Source organism: Quercus suber, unplaced genomic scaffold, assembly GCF_002906115.3.
Source record: "Quercus suber isolate HL8 unplaced genomic scaffold, Cork oak 2.0 scaffold_4, whole genome shotgun sequence".
NCBI lineage: Eukaryota > Viridiplantae > Streptophyta > Magnoliopsida > Fagales > Fagaceae > Quercus > Quercus suber.
Genome location: NW_027069470.1, coordinates 983,360 through 999,985, shown reverse-complemented (window position 1 = coordinate 999,985; position 16,626 = coordinate 983,360). Strand labels below are relative to the sequence as shown.

General features: G+C 34.5%; 2 protein-coding genes across 2 annotated transcripts; one reads left to right on the top strand and one right to left on the bottom strand.

Moving 5' to 3' along the window:
- Window positions 1-3,277: 3,277 nt before the first annotated feature.
- LOC112031489 (uncharacterized mitochondrial protein AtMg00310-like) lies at window positions 3,278-3,769 on the top strand. Its single transcript, XM_024064182.1, has one exon. The coding sequence runs from the start codon at window positions 3,278-3,280 to the stop codon at window positions 3,767-3,769; it is 492 nt and encodes a 163-aa protein (XP_023919950.1).
- Window positions 3,770-5,598: 1,829 nt separating this feature from the next.
- Window positions 5,599-11,006, bottom strand: LOC112031490 (transcription factor MYB23). Its single transcript, XM_024064183.2, has 4 exons — window positions 10,889-11,006; window positions 10,452-10,581; window positions 5,974-6,607; window positions 5,599-5,679 (listed from the first exon to the last, which is right to left on the bottom strand). The coding sequence occupies exons 1-4, from the start codon at window positions 11,004-11,006 to the stop codon at window positions 5,599-5,601; spliced, it is 963 nt and encodes a 320-aa protein (XP_023919951.2).
- Between the last annotated feature and the right edge of the window lie 5,620 nt (window positions 11,007-16,626).

Sequence of the window (16,626 nt, the reverse complement as noted above, 5' to 3'; positions counted from 1 at the left end):
TAACAAAAAACAATTAAATAAAATATATCATATATTCAGTAATCAGATATATTTGTGATAATTCTTTACTTGAAATCAGTAATACAATAGAAATAAAATTGCAACAACTGTAAACAATTTTTAGTAGTTAAAATTACGCAAAATAAAACCAATTATGATAAGGTTACTTACCTCCAAAAGCTATTCCAAAAGAAATTTTTCCCTAACATTTCCTCTAAAATCTTTAGATATCACCTAGAATAATTTTCAAATATTTTTACTCAATAATCAAATAATTTTTTTTTAAATGACTTATAACGGTACCCGGCCAATTGAAAGACTACTAAAATATCCAATAATTTCTCTTTATTATCTCAAAATAAAAAAATCCATGTATTGAATATGTATCCTCTACTACCATTAACAGAACCTAGTAGTCTACATGTAATCATTTAGAGTCAAAAGCACCACCTGGACCGTTTTCTAAAGTTTTACACGTGTTCCTTTTTCTTTTTCTTGTTTTTTTTTTCCTCCTCTGCCACTACCGCAGAAGGCAAATCACACATATCAAGCTCTAACACAAGCTTTATTGAAACTCTATTCTTCCTCTACCAAGTCAATAAACAAATAATAATATATTACAAAGAAGTTTGTGTTCTTCCTTTTTGTCAAGCGTTTTTTTTTTTTTTTTTCATCAATCCGATTCAATTCCTTTAAGAAAATTACGTTGAACACACCCATGCGGCCATGGCTAAAGAAAGTCTCACTGTTGGCCAAAATACTCACACAAGAAAATATTCTAATAACTCATAAAGTCTAAATTTGACAAAAGAATAAGATTTCTTAAGCTCTTACCTCAAGAGCGTAGTCAATCATTCTCTACTTCAGTCCTTTGAGTAGTCTTCTCTCTCAAAATATCTCTGCCATTATAAGTTGACTTAAAAAATTAGACTATGTAAACTAGGGTTTCAACCTTATTTTCTAAAAAAGTCCCAGTAATATTAATTATAGAAGTTGACCCCGTAAACAAATTTACTTAAATACCCCTTCTATTATTTTATTTTTTTTCCAGGTATTACAATATAAGTATCAGGATTTAAGAAGGCTAGTTGTAAAATATTGCAAAAGATATCATATTGGATGACCTCAGACAATAGAAGGCTCTACGTATCTACATATTTGTAAGATGCCAAAATATAGATGGGCAACCAAAATGGTCAAATATGCTTCTTTTGCACACAATAAGAAAACTCATATTGAAGTAGAGCCTACAAAGACAAATGCAATATTGTTTGCTAAAGAGAAGCAAGGATGGTTGGACCACCCTGAAAGACAAATGCAAGAATTTAGGGATGCTTTGGATGACTGACGTCTAAAGACCTTGGCTTCAATGGTTTTCCTTTCACTTGGTGTAATCGTAGACCAGGTAACCAAAATTTTTGGGTTTGATTGGATAGAGGTGTGACATCAATAGATTGGATTCTCCGCTTCCCGGCTACTCGTATTCATCATCTTGAGGCCTTCCACTTAGACCATAAACTGCTTCTACTTGTTTCGGATTCTAAACTCAAGCGCTTCTATAGGAGGGGTTGGCCATTTTGCTTCGAGTCCTTGTGGTTGAAAGACAGTTCTGTTGAGGTGGTGGTTCAAGATTCATGGGAAAACCAAACTGTTATTGATTCGGTTTGGAGGTTCAATTACAAAATTTAGGCCTACCAAGACAACCTGAGGTGTGGAATAAAAACACGTTTGGCCATGTTCAGAATTCTTTAACTAAAAAACTTAAGGAGTTGAAGGTTATCAAGGAGAATTGGTGCTACAGAACCAATCCGGAGATGATATATAAGTTGAGGGGGGATATTCAAAGTCTCAAAAATAGGGAGGGAGCATGTGGAAACAGAGGTCTCGCAATGCTTGGCTCAAGGAAGGAGAGAGTAACACCAGGTTCTTCCACTGTCGTGTCACCCAACAGAATCGCCGTAACTTTATTGGGGGCTTGGAAGATGAGTCAAGGGTGTGGGTGGATGAGGAAACTTGGATGGGCAGTGTGCTTGAGCAGTATTTCAACTCCATCTTTACATCCTTTTACCCATCGGGTTTTGAGGAGATTTTAAATGGCATCCAAATACCATGACTAAGGAAGCAGCAAGTTTCTTAACCCGAGACTTTCAAGCAATGGAGGTCTAGCTTGCACTCAAACAAATGGCACCACTTACTGCTCCAAGGCCTGATGGTATGTCTCCCATTTTTTATAAGTCTTTCTGGCATATTATGGGTGATGACGTAATTGTAGTTGTCCTTAAGGCCCTTTAACACTAGTGTTATTCATGAATCCCTTAATACCACTTTTATTACATTGATCCCAAAAATCAAACATCCAAAAAAGGTTTCTAATTTTCGGCCAATAAGCTTGTGTAATGTCATTTATAAACTCATTTTTAAATTGTGTTGAATCAGCTAAAAAAATTCCTAATTCAAGCTATTCCTGAATCCCAAAGTGCTTTCTTGTCGGGAAGACTAATTTCTTATAATATCCTTGTGGCATTTGAAACATTGCATTATCTTAAAAGAAAGACCCAAGGGAAGTTGGGATATATGACACTCAAACTGGACATGAGCAAAGCTTATGACCGGGTGGAATAGGTTTTCTTGGAAAAAATCATGTAGCATTTGGGACTCGAGGAAAGGATGGTAAGTATTGTTATGTCTTGTTTAAGATCTGTCTCTTACTCTTTGCTTCATAATAGGCAACCTATAGGAAACATCAAACCAAGTTGGAGATTGCAACAGGAGGACCCATTATCTCCATATTTATTTCTTATATGTGCAATGGGTTGCCAAAGTTTGATTCACGAAGTCGAAGTTAAGAGACTCATTCAAGGGGTAGCAATTTGCAGAAACAGCCCAAGGATTTCACATTTATTTTTTTGTAGATGATAGTGTGCTATTTTGTCGAGCAAAGGAGGATGAATGTCAAAAAATCCTTGATATCCTAGCTATTTTTGAGAGAGGGTCGGGGCAGAAAATAAATCAAGACAAGACAAATATTTTTTTTAGTTCCAATACCCTTCATGAAACCTAGGTTCGGATCCAACAACTTCTAGTTGTTCCAATTATCAGACAATATGAAAAATATTTGGGTCTTCCCACTCTTGGAGGCCGAGCAAAAAGGCAGAGCTTCATTTATTTGAAGGAAAGGGTGTGGAAAAAACTCCTAAGGTGGAAGGAAAGGCTTTTATCCCAAGCCAGGAGGGAAGTCTTAATTAAATGGGTCATCCAGGCAATTCCGACGTATATGATGAGTTGTTTCAAGCTTCCAAAGGGGCTTATAAAAGAGTTGGATAAGTTTTGGTGGGGATATAGTGATGATAATAGGAAGATTCATTGGGTGAAGTGGGAGAAATTATGTGAGGCCAAAGAAGTAGGTGGTTTAGGCTTTAAAGAAATTGAGAAGTTCAATGATGCACTACTAGCTAAGCAAGTTTGGCATATGATTAATAATTTGGACTCCTTGTGTCATCATGTATTCAAGGCTAGATTTTTCCTGGACTGCTCTATTTTAGAGGCTAAAGACTCAATTGTTGGGTCTTATGCGTGGAAAAGCATCCTTAGTGCGAGAGATGTGATCCGAAAAGAGATGTTTTGGCGTATAAGAAATGGTGAATCAGTGCGAATTAAAAGGGATAAGTGGCTGCCTGCACAGTCGAGCAGGTCTGTCATCTCCCTGATCCCTCAGATGGCAACTGATTCTAAGGTCAGTGAGTTCATAGACCATGACAGTGCAGAGTGAAAAGTTGATTTGGTGCAACAGATATTTCTGCCTTATGAAGCTTCGGCAATCTTGGGCATTCCACTAAGTGAAAGGCTCCCCCCTGACCCATCATTTGGGCTTATACTTCTTCGGGTATGTTCACTACCAGTAGCGCTTATAAATTGCTTGTATCTTGCGATTCAGCTTCTAGTGCAGGTACTTCAAATCCATAAGCTCAGATGCATTTTTGGAAAAGCATTTGGCATCTTTGAGCTCCAAATAAAATTAAGCATTTCGTTTGGAAAGCTTGCAATAATGCTTTACCAACCATGGTGAACCTCCATCGACGTCACATTGTCACAACAGCAACTTGTGAAGGCTACAAAGAACTACCCGAGGATCCTCTGCATGCTCTCTGGCATTGCAAAGATATATCATGTGTATGGCGCTCACTGGACTGGTTCAACCAAGATGTATCATCCCAGCCTATGTCCTTCAGCGATCTCCTCTCCAGGTTCATGCAATCTCGGGATGATTTCAGATTGAAGCTCTTCTCAATCACAGCCTGGCTCCTGTGGAACAGACGAAATGCTAGTCACTTTGGGCTGTCTGCTCATACTCTCTCCAATTTGTGCAGTATGGTAGGCAACCTTCTCTAGGAATACCTTGCAGCCCAGAATGAGGTCCCAACGCCCCCAGGTCTAGCCATTATACAGCAGTGGCGACCCCTTGACCATGATATTTATAAGGTTAACTTCGATGTGGCTACCTTCAGCTCATCTAATTCAGCAGGTCTAGCCATTACGAAGCAATAGGAGCTCTTTCAATGACTATCCCTCTGCCTCAATCAGTAGTAGATGTGGAGGCTCTAGCTTGCAGTCGAGCTGTGCAATTCACAACAGAGATTGGCCTGTCTCAGGTGGTGTTTGAAGGTGACTCGGTTGTGATCATCAATGCGCTTAACAAAACCACTGGCGATCTGGCTAGTTATGGAACTATTTTAGAGGACATTCGTGCACTAGTTGCGGGTTTTCAGTTGGTAGAATTTAATCATTTACCACGTAATTTTAACTCAGTCGCTGATGCTCTACCAAAGAAAGCGAACTCTGTATTAGGTCTACAGGTCTGGTTGGAAGACATTCCCTCAGACATTGTCCCTCTTGTTTTAAGGGATGTCCATTAATTTTTCTGATTTGAATAAATTCACAGGCTTCAAGGTCTGGTTTCTCACAAAATAAAAAATAAAAATAAAAAAAAATAAAAACATTTTACAATAAAAAATAAAATTAAGAAAAATAAAGCTACGTTTCTATAACTATTAAACCAATTTTTTTTTTTTAAGAATACCATTAGACTAATTCAAATAATTCAAATATTTGGGTGGACAACTTTTATTTTTGTAGGCCAAACTTTGAAAGTATTAAAATAATTATAATTATATATATATATATATATAAAGGGAAATTTCAAAATTTTGGGGACGATGGCCCTCAACCCTTGTACATATATATGTGTGAAATTGTTAGTTATAGTATTTAACAAATTCGTCACGTTAGTAAAATTGTCACCTCATTTCTCTCCGTCAGACAATAAAACTAATGAAAGAAGATAGAGGGAAACAATGAATTTTAACCATTTTTATCCTAATAAGATTGGAAGGGATTTGAATGCAACTTTGTTTTTTAAATACTATCATAGATTTGACTATGAAATGCCACGTATAAACTCAAAATGATGGTGTAAATTCAATAAAACTTTTGGAGCATTCCTCAGGAAAGAAAAATTGTGTGGAGCCATGTATAAGCTAAGGTTCTATGTAAAAGTTTATATGTAGAAGTTGGTTCATATTTTCATCTCAACAGCTATAGTCATTCCAATAGACCACGATAAATAACAAGAGTAGAGTGTAGAAAAATTATAATCACGAACGAATTCATTACAGGAACTGTCTGTACATTGGAAACATAAAGATAGACTCTCAACTGTCATAAACACCACCTCTAGTCCTTTTATTTCATAAATCTCCACACATCCAATTAATTTGGACAATAATAATAAGGAAAAACACTGGATCGATAATGGTAAGAAAAACTATATAAAGACTATTATACTAGGGGCAGTGTTTGTTTTACCCAGCAGTATGTTTTATACACACGTACATTGTAAAACAAGGTTTTTTCTTAAAAAAAAAAAAAAAAAAAAAGAAAACGGAATATACTAATAAGGATAACTGCATTGAGAACCTCCCAAAGGTCCATATCAAGAGATAAGTCACCCCAATAATTCAGGACATCCTCATCTAGAGTGTCCCCCACAACTTTTGCCTCTGGTACTATTTCCTCCGCCCAAAAGGTTTCTTTGGGCTCTTCATTCAACCTGCCACGTTGCGTACATGTGGCTCTCTCATCAAGTTCCCCGCAATTTGACAAGCTTTCCCACCAGTTAATCCTACTCTCCGATTGCATTGGTGTTTGAGATATGTCTCTCATATCTTCCTTTTTTTGAAAGCTTTCCCACCAGTTAATCCTACTCTCTGATTGCGTTGGTGTTTGAGATATGCCTCTCATATCTTCCTTTTTTTGAAAGCTTTCCCACCAGTTAATCCTACTCACCGATTGCATTGATGTTTGAGATATGTCTCTGATATCTTCCTTTTTTTGAAAGCTTCCTACAATTGCAGGTTTCCCACTTAACCAAGTTAAGTTTTTGGATAAGATCCTAGGTTGTGGCTTTATTACGTTCACTTTCACCATATCTTGGGGCTTTTCTTTCAGCTTGGTGATGTGTGAACTTCCCTTTTTGAGGAGGTGTGTATTCCAATAGTTTTTCACATCATTAGCTGTTCTTCCCGGAAGTCTACCTGCAATAAGTGACCATCTATACAAAAAAAGAAAAAAAGAAAAAAAAAAGTTCAAATAATTATTGATTAACTTGTAATCTGTTTACTAAAGAAGACCATGTTATCATGCATAAACAATAAGGGAAAAAATTAGTGGCAAATGACTTTAAGGTTTTTAGCGAGGGAGGAGCTGTATTTAAACTAGAATCTCTATGCTATTTTTTTTTTTTTTTTTTTTTTTGAGAATCATATTCTTCAGCATACTAAGACAATTGTAATGAATTCCTACTAATAATTACCACAATTATCAAATTTTATATTTAAACTAAAAATAAAAGAGAGTGAAAATTTGTATTTTATTAAACAAGACTCCAAATGGGTTGTCCGTGAAGTGCGGCATCACAAAACGACTAACCACCTTGTGGGATGAAACCTAGAAAGCACCGACGCGGCTCCGGAGGAGCCACACCCGCGTCGGACTCGGTGGGACGCGGCGACGTGGGAGGGACGCCGCAGACCGCGCGTCCGTGCCACATCCTGCCACGTGGAGCGCCGGACTCACGCCGACTCGGCTTCGACGAGCGCCGATTCGCACCGAACCGGACTGATTCGCGCCGAATCGGGTCGTCTTCTTCCTCTCTTTTTTTCGCGAGCCCAGCAAGAACAAAAAAAAAGAAAAAAAGGTATGAACTGGGAAGGGGAGTGATGGAAGAAACGAAGCTGAGGAGAAGAAAAAAAACGTAGAAAGGAAGAAACGAAGCTGAGGAGAAGAACGCAGAAGGCAAAGAGACCTTTTTTAAAATGTGTGGACGTGTGGTGTAGAGGCAAGCCTTGGGAAATGAAATAAAAAATAAAAAATAAAAAGGTAAAATTGATATTATGAGGAGACCAAACTTAATGTATTGTTGACTTGTTGGCACTTAGTGGCAGGTGAAGGGAGAGAACAAAAATAAAAAGATTAATTTTGTGGGTTTTATTTAATTTATGAATATTATATTTGAGTTATTATTTATTATTGTTCTTAAATTTAGTATATGTATATATAATGTGAAAAAATATACATAGTAATATATTAAAAATATAAATAAAAATAATTTTAATAATTTTTTAATCGCCGAGTCCCGCCGCACCCACACCCACCTTTTTCAAAAATTGCCGAGTCCCGCACCCGTACCCGCACCCGCACCCGAGTCTCAAAATGCACCCGTGCTTCCTAGGATGAAACAAGTGTTGGAATTTGTTGGAGTGTTAGTAATTTTGCTGTTAGTGAGTCTAGTACGAGAGAAGATCCAATGCATATTTGATGTTTTTTAGATAGTAACAAGCTAAAGAAAAAGAGATCTCAGCTCCAAGAAAATAACTAAGCATACCAAGATCCTGTCTTAAAATTGCAGACTAGGATATTGCTTGAGTTTCAAGATACTGTCTAACTATCTAAGTCATCTTCAGTGATAATCATGTCGTCAACATAGTGTCATGGTTAGTGCAAAGAATGAAAAGGATAAAATAATAGGAACTAGTAGAATTCCAAGGCAAGAAATTGTGGAGTTGAACTTAGCAAACCAAGTCCAAGAAGTCTACTTGAGGCCGTATAAGCTCGACAAAGATGATAGATCTCATGGTGTGGATGTAAAAGTTTAGGAAGAGGCTACATTTAGACCTATTTATTTAAATAACCATTGAGGAAGTCATTCTTTATATCCATGTGAAAGAATAGCCAATGTCGAAAGGTAACAACTTTGATTAGTGTGAGCTCACCCAGGAGATGAGAAACAAGAGCAAATGTCTATTCATAATCCCATTTTTCTATATGAACCATTTAACTGGAATGTATAGCTAAAAAAACCATCAAAATGAGTCTTGAGTTTTTATTATGCCTATTGACGTCCAATAGCAGATTTCCCTAGAGTCAAATCAACCAAACTCCTTTTTCTAAGTGCATTGAACTCCTTTTTCATTGCTCGTGGTTATGATTAATTTAGGGAAGGTAATCTATTTATTGTGTGAACATCAATGTGTATCCCCATCAAAAAAAAAAAAAAAACATCAATGTGTATCAACCCACCTTCAAAAAGTTGTAGGAAGTGATGTGGAAAGGATGAGAGTTGCAACGATATCTAAAATGTGTTCTTGACTTGACCATTCTGTCCTAATGTTTTAGGACATGGGGATTAAGAAGGATACTTGATTGTTTGAGGCCATTAAGGGAGGCATCTTTCTTATATTAACCGTTTTAGCTATATAATGATAAATGTCAAGGAACTAATAGGACTATTAATTAAAAAAAAAAAATTCATGTATGGCGAGAGAATTTTATTTATTTATTTTATAGCAAAGGAATTCGTCAATATCAAATGGCAAAATAACATGATCCCCTACGGTAGTTAATTTTGTTGTTCTTCGGCCTATATTTTAATATTGTTTGAGTTAACTTTTGTTGTTATTTGGAATATTTTATAGTTCAAGGCGCCAAGTTTAATTTTTTAAGGCTCAAATTCTAAATCAACCATAAATTTATAAGTTTTTTTTTTTTCTTCTTCTTCTTCTTCTAAACCCAAGGGCAGCGCTATAGCTTAATCAAGGGGTTCAAATGAACCCCCTGACTTCAAAAAAATAATAATTTAATATATGTGAATTTTTTTTTTTAGTTTAATACTTTAATTTATTCTTAAAAATATTTTTTTGTACACCCTAACTTAAATCTTGCACACCCTAACCTAAATCTTGCACACCCTTATTACAAGTATTTTCAACTTTAAGAGTTTAGAGTATGTATTTGTGAATTGTAAGTGTAATTCTTTTTTATAAATTTATATTATGTGTGTGAGAGTGTGTCTAATATTAATTATGTACATTATTTTTTGTTATAATATTATTTTTGTAAATTATGATGTATGTGGTTGTTTGTGTACAATATAAATATAATATAACTTTATAATAGAGAGAGTTTTTTTACATGTGTGTTTATTGTTATCATATTATAATAACTTTTGTTATAAAGTAAGTAAAATTAGAGAAAAAAATTGTAAAGTTAGTAATTATTCAAGTATTTGATTGGTTAAGTAGACATATAGTTTATAATTTTATGTGTGAATGAGTGTGATTGTGTACGTTAATAATCAATACAGAGCAGTCATTTAGTCTAACATATTTTTATAAAAATAAAGTCAAATAGATAATAACAACTGTATAAAAATAAAAATAAAAAAGTTAGACAAACTTAACAAAATAAAATAATCATAGGTTCATAACTATCTACATTGACAATAGATACTTGTAATAAACTATCATGTAACATTCAAAATTTGAAAACTTATAGAATAAAATTATAAAACTTCACATATTATTATTATTATTATTATTACTTGTTTCATAACTAGATATATTTAAGACCTCTTTTTATTAAAAAAAAAATTAATGAACTTCCTAAACAAAATTTCTAGAGCTACCATTGTCTAAACCTTAGAAGGTCCAAGGCCCCCTTGGACCAATACTTGGCTCTGTCCCCCCATCTCTAAAATAAGACGAAACATTACAGTTAAATGTAACAGACATCATCACCAACAAGAAATCCAAAATTTAAATCCCCCTCTTCTAGTGTAACTTTGTTTTATAAAGCATCACAATTATTAATTATAGTTATTGTCCGCATGGTTATGATGACATCTTTTCACTTCCTTCTCCTCCAACAAAGAGCTCTAAAGAAAACTTCAAAGACAAATCGAGAGAGCTTGGAATAATTAGTTGTCCTAGTTTTCACCCAAATTTTAAATTAATAAATCTTTGGTTCTTTAATGGTTTTCGTATCTTCAGTAAGCTGCAGTAGTCTTAACTAATGACATTCTGTGTTTGGAGTTATTATTATTTGCTAGCGAGACTTGCCTGTTACCCAGCAGCTTATGGAGCCTGAGCATAAGATCAACTTCGTCTGCGGCGAAGTTTCCTCTCTTGATATTTGGCTTCAGGTAGTTCAACCACCTCAGTCTGCAGCTTTTCCTACATCTATTTAAGCCTGCAAAATGCATGAAACATATTTATTGAAAAAATAAGAAGCTCCACCAATATTGCATTATTTAATTAAAACATAGCTTAGTTTTTCTTTAAATTACTCAAGAAAAGATCTTTTATAATCATGATTTTCGCAACAACTCTGATATAGCATATTGTGAGTTGCTCCTTTTATCATTTTTACGTAGACCACCACAATAAAGCACATCAAGATTGTAACAAAAGACAGAAGAGACATAAGCAAAAAGAACTTGGTTTACCAAAGAAAAAAGAGAAATCAATCTCACTCACTCTAGATTCTAGAATAATACCTGCACTGTCAGGAACCAGGTGCCATTTTCCTTCACCGTACTTCTGAATGCACTGCTTGAGTAGAATATCTTCCTCCTCAGACCATGCACCTTTTCTCACACCAAAAGAGCCCTCCATGTTATACGTTTCCTCCCAACTAGAGGTATAAAAGGCACGTTTGTAAGGTGACACTCTTCTTTTAGTAATTAAGTTCACGTGGGTTACACTTACTTTTCTTTTTCTGGTATATGCTATACTCTGGTCAGTTATGTATTTCTTTATAGCTATACGGTGTACAGCACAGTTAGCAGGGTTCCTCCATTTAAAATTTTTTTTTACGTTGACGTGAGGCTGACGTGCGTCCCCGATGTTCACAACTTTCATGTGTGTTCCAGGCTTCGCCACGAGGTGAGTTGTGGGGGTAGTTGTGGTGCGACATGCGATGGGGTTGGAAACTCAGGTTAAACATTATATATAATTTCTTCCATTTATTTATTTTTTTTTTTTATGGGGATATATAATTTCTTCCTAATGGTTGGTTTTTGTTTCTTATTTATATCTTCTTAATTTAAGGTTACTATTAGTTCTTGTTTGTTAATCTATCAACTGTTTTTTTGAGAAGAAAAATCTATCAACTTAATATTTAGATACTTATTATTTATAGAACAAAATTTAGTTAGAAAATTGATTGTAGTATAAGGCTATAACCTTATTCAATATCTTTTTATTGGAAGTAAATTTTGACAAATCCACTATTAGATTCCATTTTCTTCTTATATCCTTCATACTTGTAAAATTTAAAAAAAATTAAAAATCAATAGTTATGTCATCGATAAATTATTAAAATTATAAGTTTTTATAGTTTAAAATTATGTATAAAATATAATCTTATAAATTATATAGTAAATAATATCCAATTGACACAAAATTCGACATGTATATTAAGAGTGTAAAGAACATGTAATCTAACGGTTATATTTTCAAAATATATAATAATATAAATGATATTGAGTAAGGTTGTAGTTTTAGACTACAACCAATTTTGTAACTAAATTTTATCCTTATTTATATATATAATTTAATAGTTAAGAGATATCTGGGATTTGAACTGTGAATGCCTAGTTTAAAAACGCCCAAAAAAAAAAATCAATTTTCTTGCCATTTAGAGTGTTGTTTTAGACACAAAATAACACATCCACCCTCTTCAACATGTGAAATTATTGGTAACATTTAATGTAACTGTTAACATACGGCATTGGAAAATGACTAGCATTATCTAACGGTCAAACCCTTCCAGACATAAAACTGATAGACGTTTACAGGAAAACTTTAGACAACCAAGGACAAGTCGGCTGCCTATATTGCAAGTTGCAACCACAACCATGTACTACAAAGGACGGCGGTGACTTTGTTGTGAAGATTCGAGACCATATGAGCACCCATGGAACTTAATTTCTTTTAGCCTAAAGATATGGCAGTTCATGATTCTCTCTCTCTCTCTCTCTCTCTCTCTCTCTCTCTCTCTGTGATAATCTTATAAGGAAAAAATATAATTCAACCATGTAATTTTTTTTATTAAAAAAAAAAACATCGCATCCAATACAAAAAAAATCCTATTTTTGCAAGATTTAGAAAGTTAGTCATGTCACTAATTTTGTTTGGATACGCTTATTTTTGAATGCCAACTCGAAACTTATCTTCCTTTTTCTTTTCTTTTTTTGTAAAAAACGCATTTTATCACAACATGACCTAATTTTTATTTTTCAAAATTCAGATTCAGTTAAAAATATTAAATATTATAATACCGTTTAAACTTACACTTTCATATATATATATATATATATATATATTACCTATTTCAGCTGTGATTCCCACTCTAAGAGAGAAAAAAAAGAAGAAGATATGATTCTATATTGACTTCTCTTATAAGACAAATTTTGAAATAAATCACTTGTTATTTTTCACTTTGAATTCAGGGGTACTATTTGTATCGACATTAAAACATCACAAAAATAAATAACTATATTAAAATAAATAAATAAAATATAAAGGAGAGAGGACAGAGCACAATAGAACAGAACAAAAAAAAATTGATGTTTGGTGACATTGGTCCATTAGAAGACAGACACGTCTACAGGGATATATGGCCCTTTAGAAATTAGCAGTCCCATTTCATACGTCAAAAAGGAAAATATATATATATATATATTTCTCTTTTTAGTATAAGTTAAGGGACACTGACACATAATAGTCTAATGTCTAACCGACTAAAGTGTGTATATATATATATATATATCATGGATGAAGGTAGTAAACATTTTCCTTTGATTTACAGCATTTATTACAAATTGTTGGGTACACAGTTAAATTCTAGTTGTTTAAATCACAGAGAACCTTCTGGTAAAACTATGTTAATTCAATGTTCAACTCCTGATGCTAAAGTTCAAGTTCCAAAAATGATTCAATGGCAAGATGTCAAGCTTCCCACTGAATGGTTGTTGGAACAAGAATCCCCTATTTCTAAACCTGTTTTTGATGAGCTAGATCTCACAAATATTCAACAATATCTTGATGGTACTGTTAAAATAAGTTTCAAAATATTCAACCACCCTTGAGGATCAACAAATGAAGACATTCCTTTGCTGGATCTGAAAGTATTTCAGAGACCAAGATCTCAATGAATTTTTGCAAAAGAGTTTTGAAAAACCCATTGATTTCAAATTAAAAGGTGTCTTAAGTGATAAAAAGATTTGTTGGAAGTTCTTCCAAACTCATGTTTCTTACAAAAAATTGGTATTCAAACCTACTCCTCCTGATATTCAGTTTGAAGAAAGACTAACAATAAGAGTTTGATCATCAACAATTTTGAAAGGAGAAGCTTTAACATCAGTTTTGCCAGTATTTATCAAAATGGTCTCAAGAGGTGGATGGCTAGTCCTAATAATGGTTTTGTCACTTTTAACAAAATTTGATTTCTTTATCACATTTAAATGATTTTTTGAAACTTCATATTTTGAAACATAATAATTTTCAAGAAAATCAAAGAACAAAATATGTTTTTTCAATTGATGCATTTTTTCTTTCCATTTTCTTTTAACACGGTCTTTTTCAGACTGGGCAAAATTATTTTGAAAATATTTTCTTTTAAGTCTATTTTTTGAAAGTATGAACTCATTGAACAAAGAAACCATATCAATTTCAAAATTTTCATTTAAAATAGACAAAACTCTTAATTGTTAACATTATTTTCAATAGGAGGAAAATCAAAATCAGATGAACAAACAGATCCAGTATCTTCTTCTTCTTCATTAGCAGTTTTGCTATATGGAGAGGAAGGTTCAGGTTTAGTAGAATAGTAAACAGAACTGATTAGATGAAGATGATGATAGAGATCCTAACTGGCTTTCCCAAATGTTTGAATATGGCTTTGTTAGATTCCTAAAATTAACAAGCCATCGCCAAGCCAGCCAGCTTCTATAAATTATTCAAGATGCTATTAAAAGATTTGCGAGTCCTTTTGTTTCCATCAGATGCTGGAGTACTTTGCCAAAATGGGATAGAGATAATTGGATGAATGTCCAGCCTTCAAGGCACCTCATACTCATCAATGGTCATACTCACCAAGGACAATGGTTTGAAGGAAATTCTCACTTGTCCTTCAAGAATCCTTACGCTCTTTCTGAATGTTGGAGAAATTATTTTAATAATCAAATTATTGAAGTTGCTCAAAACCTAAGGAAAGATTATCATTTCATGGGGAGCACTGATAGAATTTCGATCTTTGGTCCCAGGCCTTATGCTGATGCCATTGCTCACTTACAGATAACTGATCATTGTAATCCAAGAAATCTTCTTATCCTAGGAAGAAGACCAGAGTTTGAGCCTATTTTATATTGCGGGTTCTGTAATCAATATGCTATTTACCATGACCATCCATGTGATTCTCCACAAGGTCCTTTTGATCCTTTTGATGGATACCCATCCGATGCTCCTTCTACAGAATAAATTGGTTTCTCTATTTGTCTAGCCTGCACAATGGCCACAGCTCTTGTACAGGACTATTCTCAAAATGAAAGGCTCCCAGCAGGAAGACCTTTTAAAATGCATAAAGGCGCATCTTCTAAGGTAAAACCCAGTGGATCAACATCCCTTCAGGGATTTGTCCCGGCAATGGTGACTTATTCTCGTGGTGATATGATGATTACTTTACAGGAAGTCTTATCCAGATCCTTACAGTTTCATAATGGAGTCTATAGTGAATTACCAGATTCCATTAAATTTATTCTTGATAATCTCTATGCTGCTTTTACTAAAGACCACTATTCCTTGTTTGAATAAACCCTCCAAGCTCTTGAAATCCACCTTGTTAACCTTACTGCTCAAAATAAGGCTTATATGAACCACTATGCCAACCTTATTTTCGAAACTAACCCTGTTTTAGAAAATGATCTTGTTCCGAAAAATGCGGCTCTTACTGTTCGCCTTGATACCTACATTAGTCAACTCTTTGGCAAAGAGGATATCCATTCAATGGATAAAATGACTTTAATGGGCACTGATTATGCTAGATTGAGTCTTAAGACACAATCTCAGTTACGAAGTGCTTTTGCCAACTTGCCATCAGATATACAATCTTGTATTCTGAGCAGCAAGGCTATGTTTAGGTCTTTCGACCTATGGTTCAAATGTTTCAAGAACCATACTATGTCTGATTATGGTTCAACATTAGGAGGACAACCCTGTGCTTACATTTCAATAATAAGTCACCTTATTATTGCTTACATTACTTTCAACATATGTAATACTGTGCTTCCGTCTCTCTTCTCTTTAGTTGTGCGTACCCTCCCCCCCCCCCCCCAAATCTAGCATCTCGTAAACACATGAGAACAGAAGCATTGATACCTTTCGGGTGAGTGGTTTAATAGCAACTTGAACCATACCAATATGCAAATAACTTTGTTTTTTAGATGAAATCATTAATATTTCTTTTGGAAAACAAGCAACATTTTTCATGAATTTTGAAATGGAAAATATTTGTTCAACAGTTCTCACTTTTAAATGGGATGAAAGGTGGTTTAGCCCAACTATTTTGTAGAAAGTTTTGTATCAACTTTGGGAATGTTCCATTTTCGAAAATCGGAAGCTATTATCTTCAACAGTGTGATCTTCTTCATTTACAATATCAGGAGGACAACCAGTCCTGGAGCTGATAGAGGAGTTGGATCTCCACAACTTATCCATACTATCCTAGTTTTAACACTCAGTTATCATGTTTTTCTCACAACCGTTGCATTTCGTAACACATACCCTAAGCAACCCTATACCACACACATGCCCTACAGCCCTCTTTGGTTCAAACGGGCTTACAGTAGGTTCTGGGAATTCACTTTACACCAAGGGTGGCGCCAACAGGTAAGAAGGGGACACAACAACGGAGCACCAAAGGTTGGGTAAGCACAACAAGATAAAAGACACAACAACACTATTCACGCAGAAAAGAATGGCTCTATACCATAAAAGGGGGGGGGAGGGTACGCACACTAAAGAGAAGAGAACGAACACAGTATTATATGTAAGCACAGTATTACATATGTTGAAAGTAATGTAAGCAAAAATAAGGCGGTAGAACCAGCCAAGCAATATATAGCAAAATAATTCAAAGTAAATGAAAGCAATTTAGAACCATCTGGTATGGCGGTAATACCGTCCAGCCGTGGCGGGTGAGTAACAAGTAGTATATGAACAGAACATAACTAAC

Excerpts from the sequence above, each read along its gene's own strand:
- LOC112031489 (XM_024064182.1), top strand. The coding sequence starts at position 3,278 with ATGAGTTGTTTCAAGCTTCCAAAGGGGCTTATAAAAGAGTTGGATAAG.
- LOC112031490 (XM_024064183.2), bottom strand. The coding sequence starts at position 11,006 with ATGGAGGGCTCTTTTGGTGTGAGAAAAGGTGCATGGTCTGAGGAGGAA. Across the intron at positions 6,608-10,451 it reads CATAAGCTGCTGGGTAACAG|ATGGTCACTTATTGCAGGTA; the intron begins GCAAGTCTCGCT and ends TTTTTTGTATAG. Across the intron at positions 5,680-5,973 it reads TTGATATGGACCTTTGGGAG|ACAGTTCCTGTAATGAATTC; the intron begins GTTCTCAATGCA and ends TCCAATGTACAG.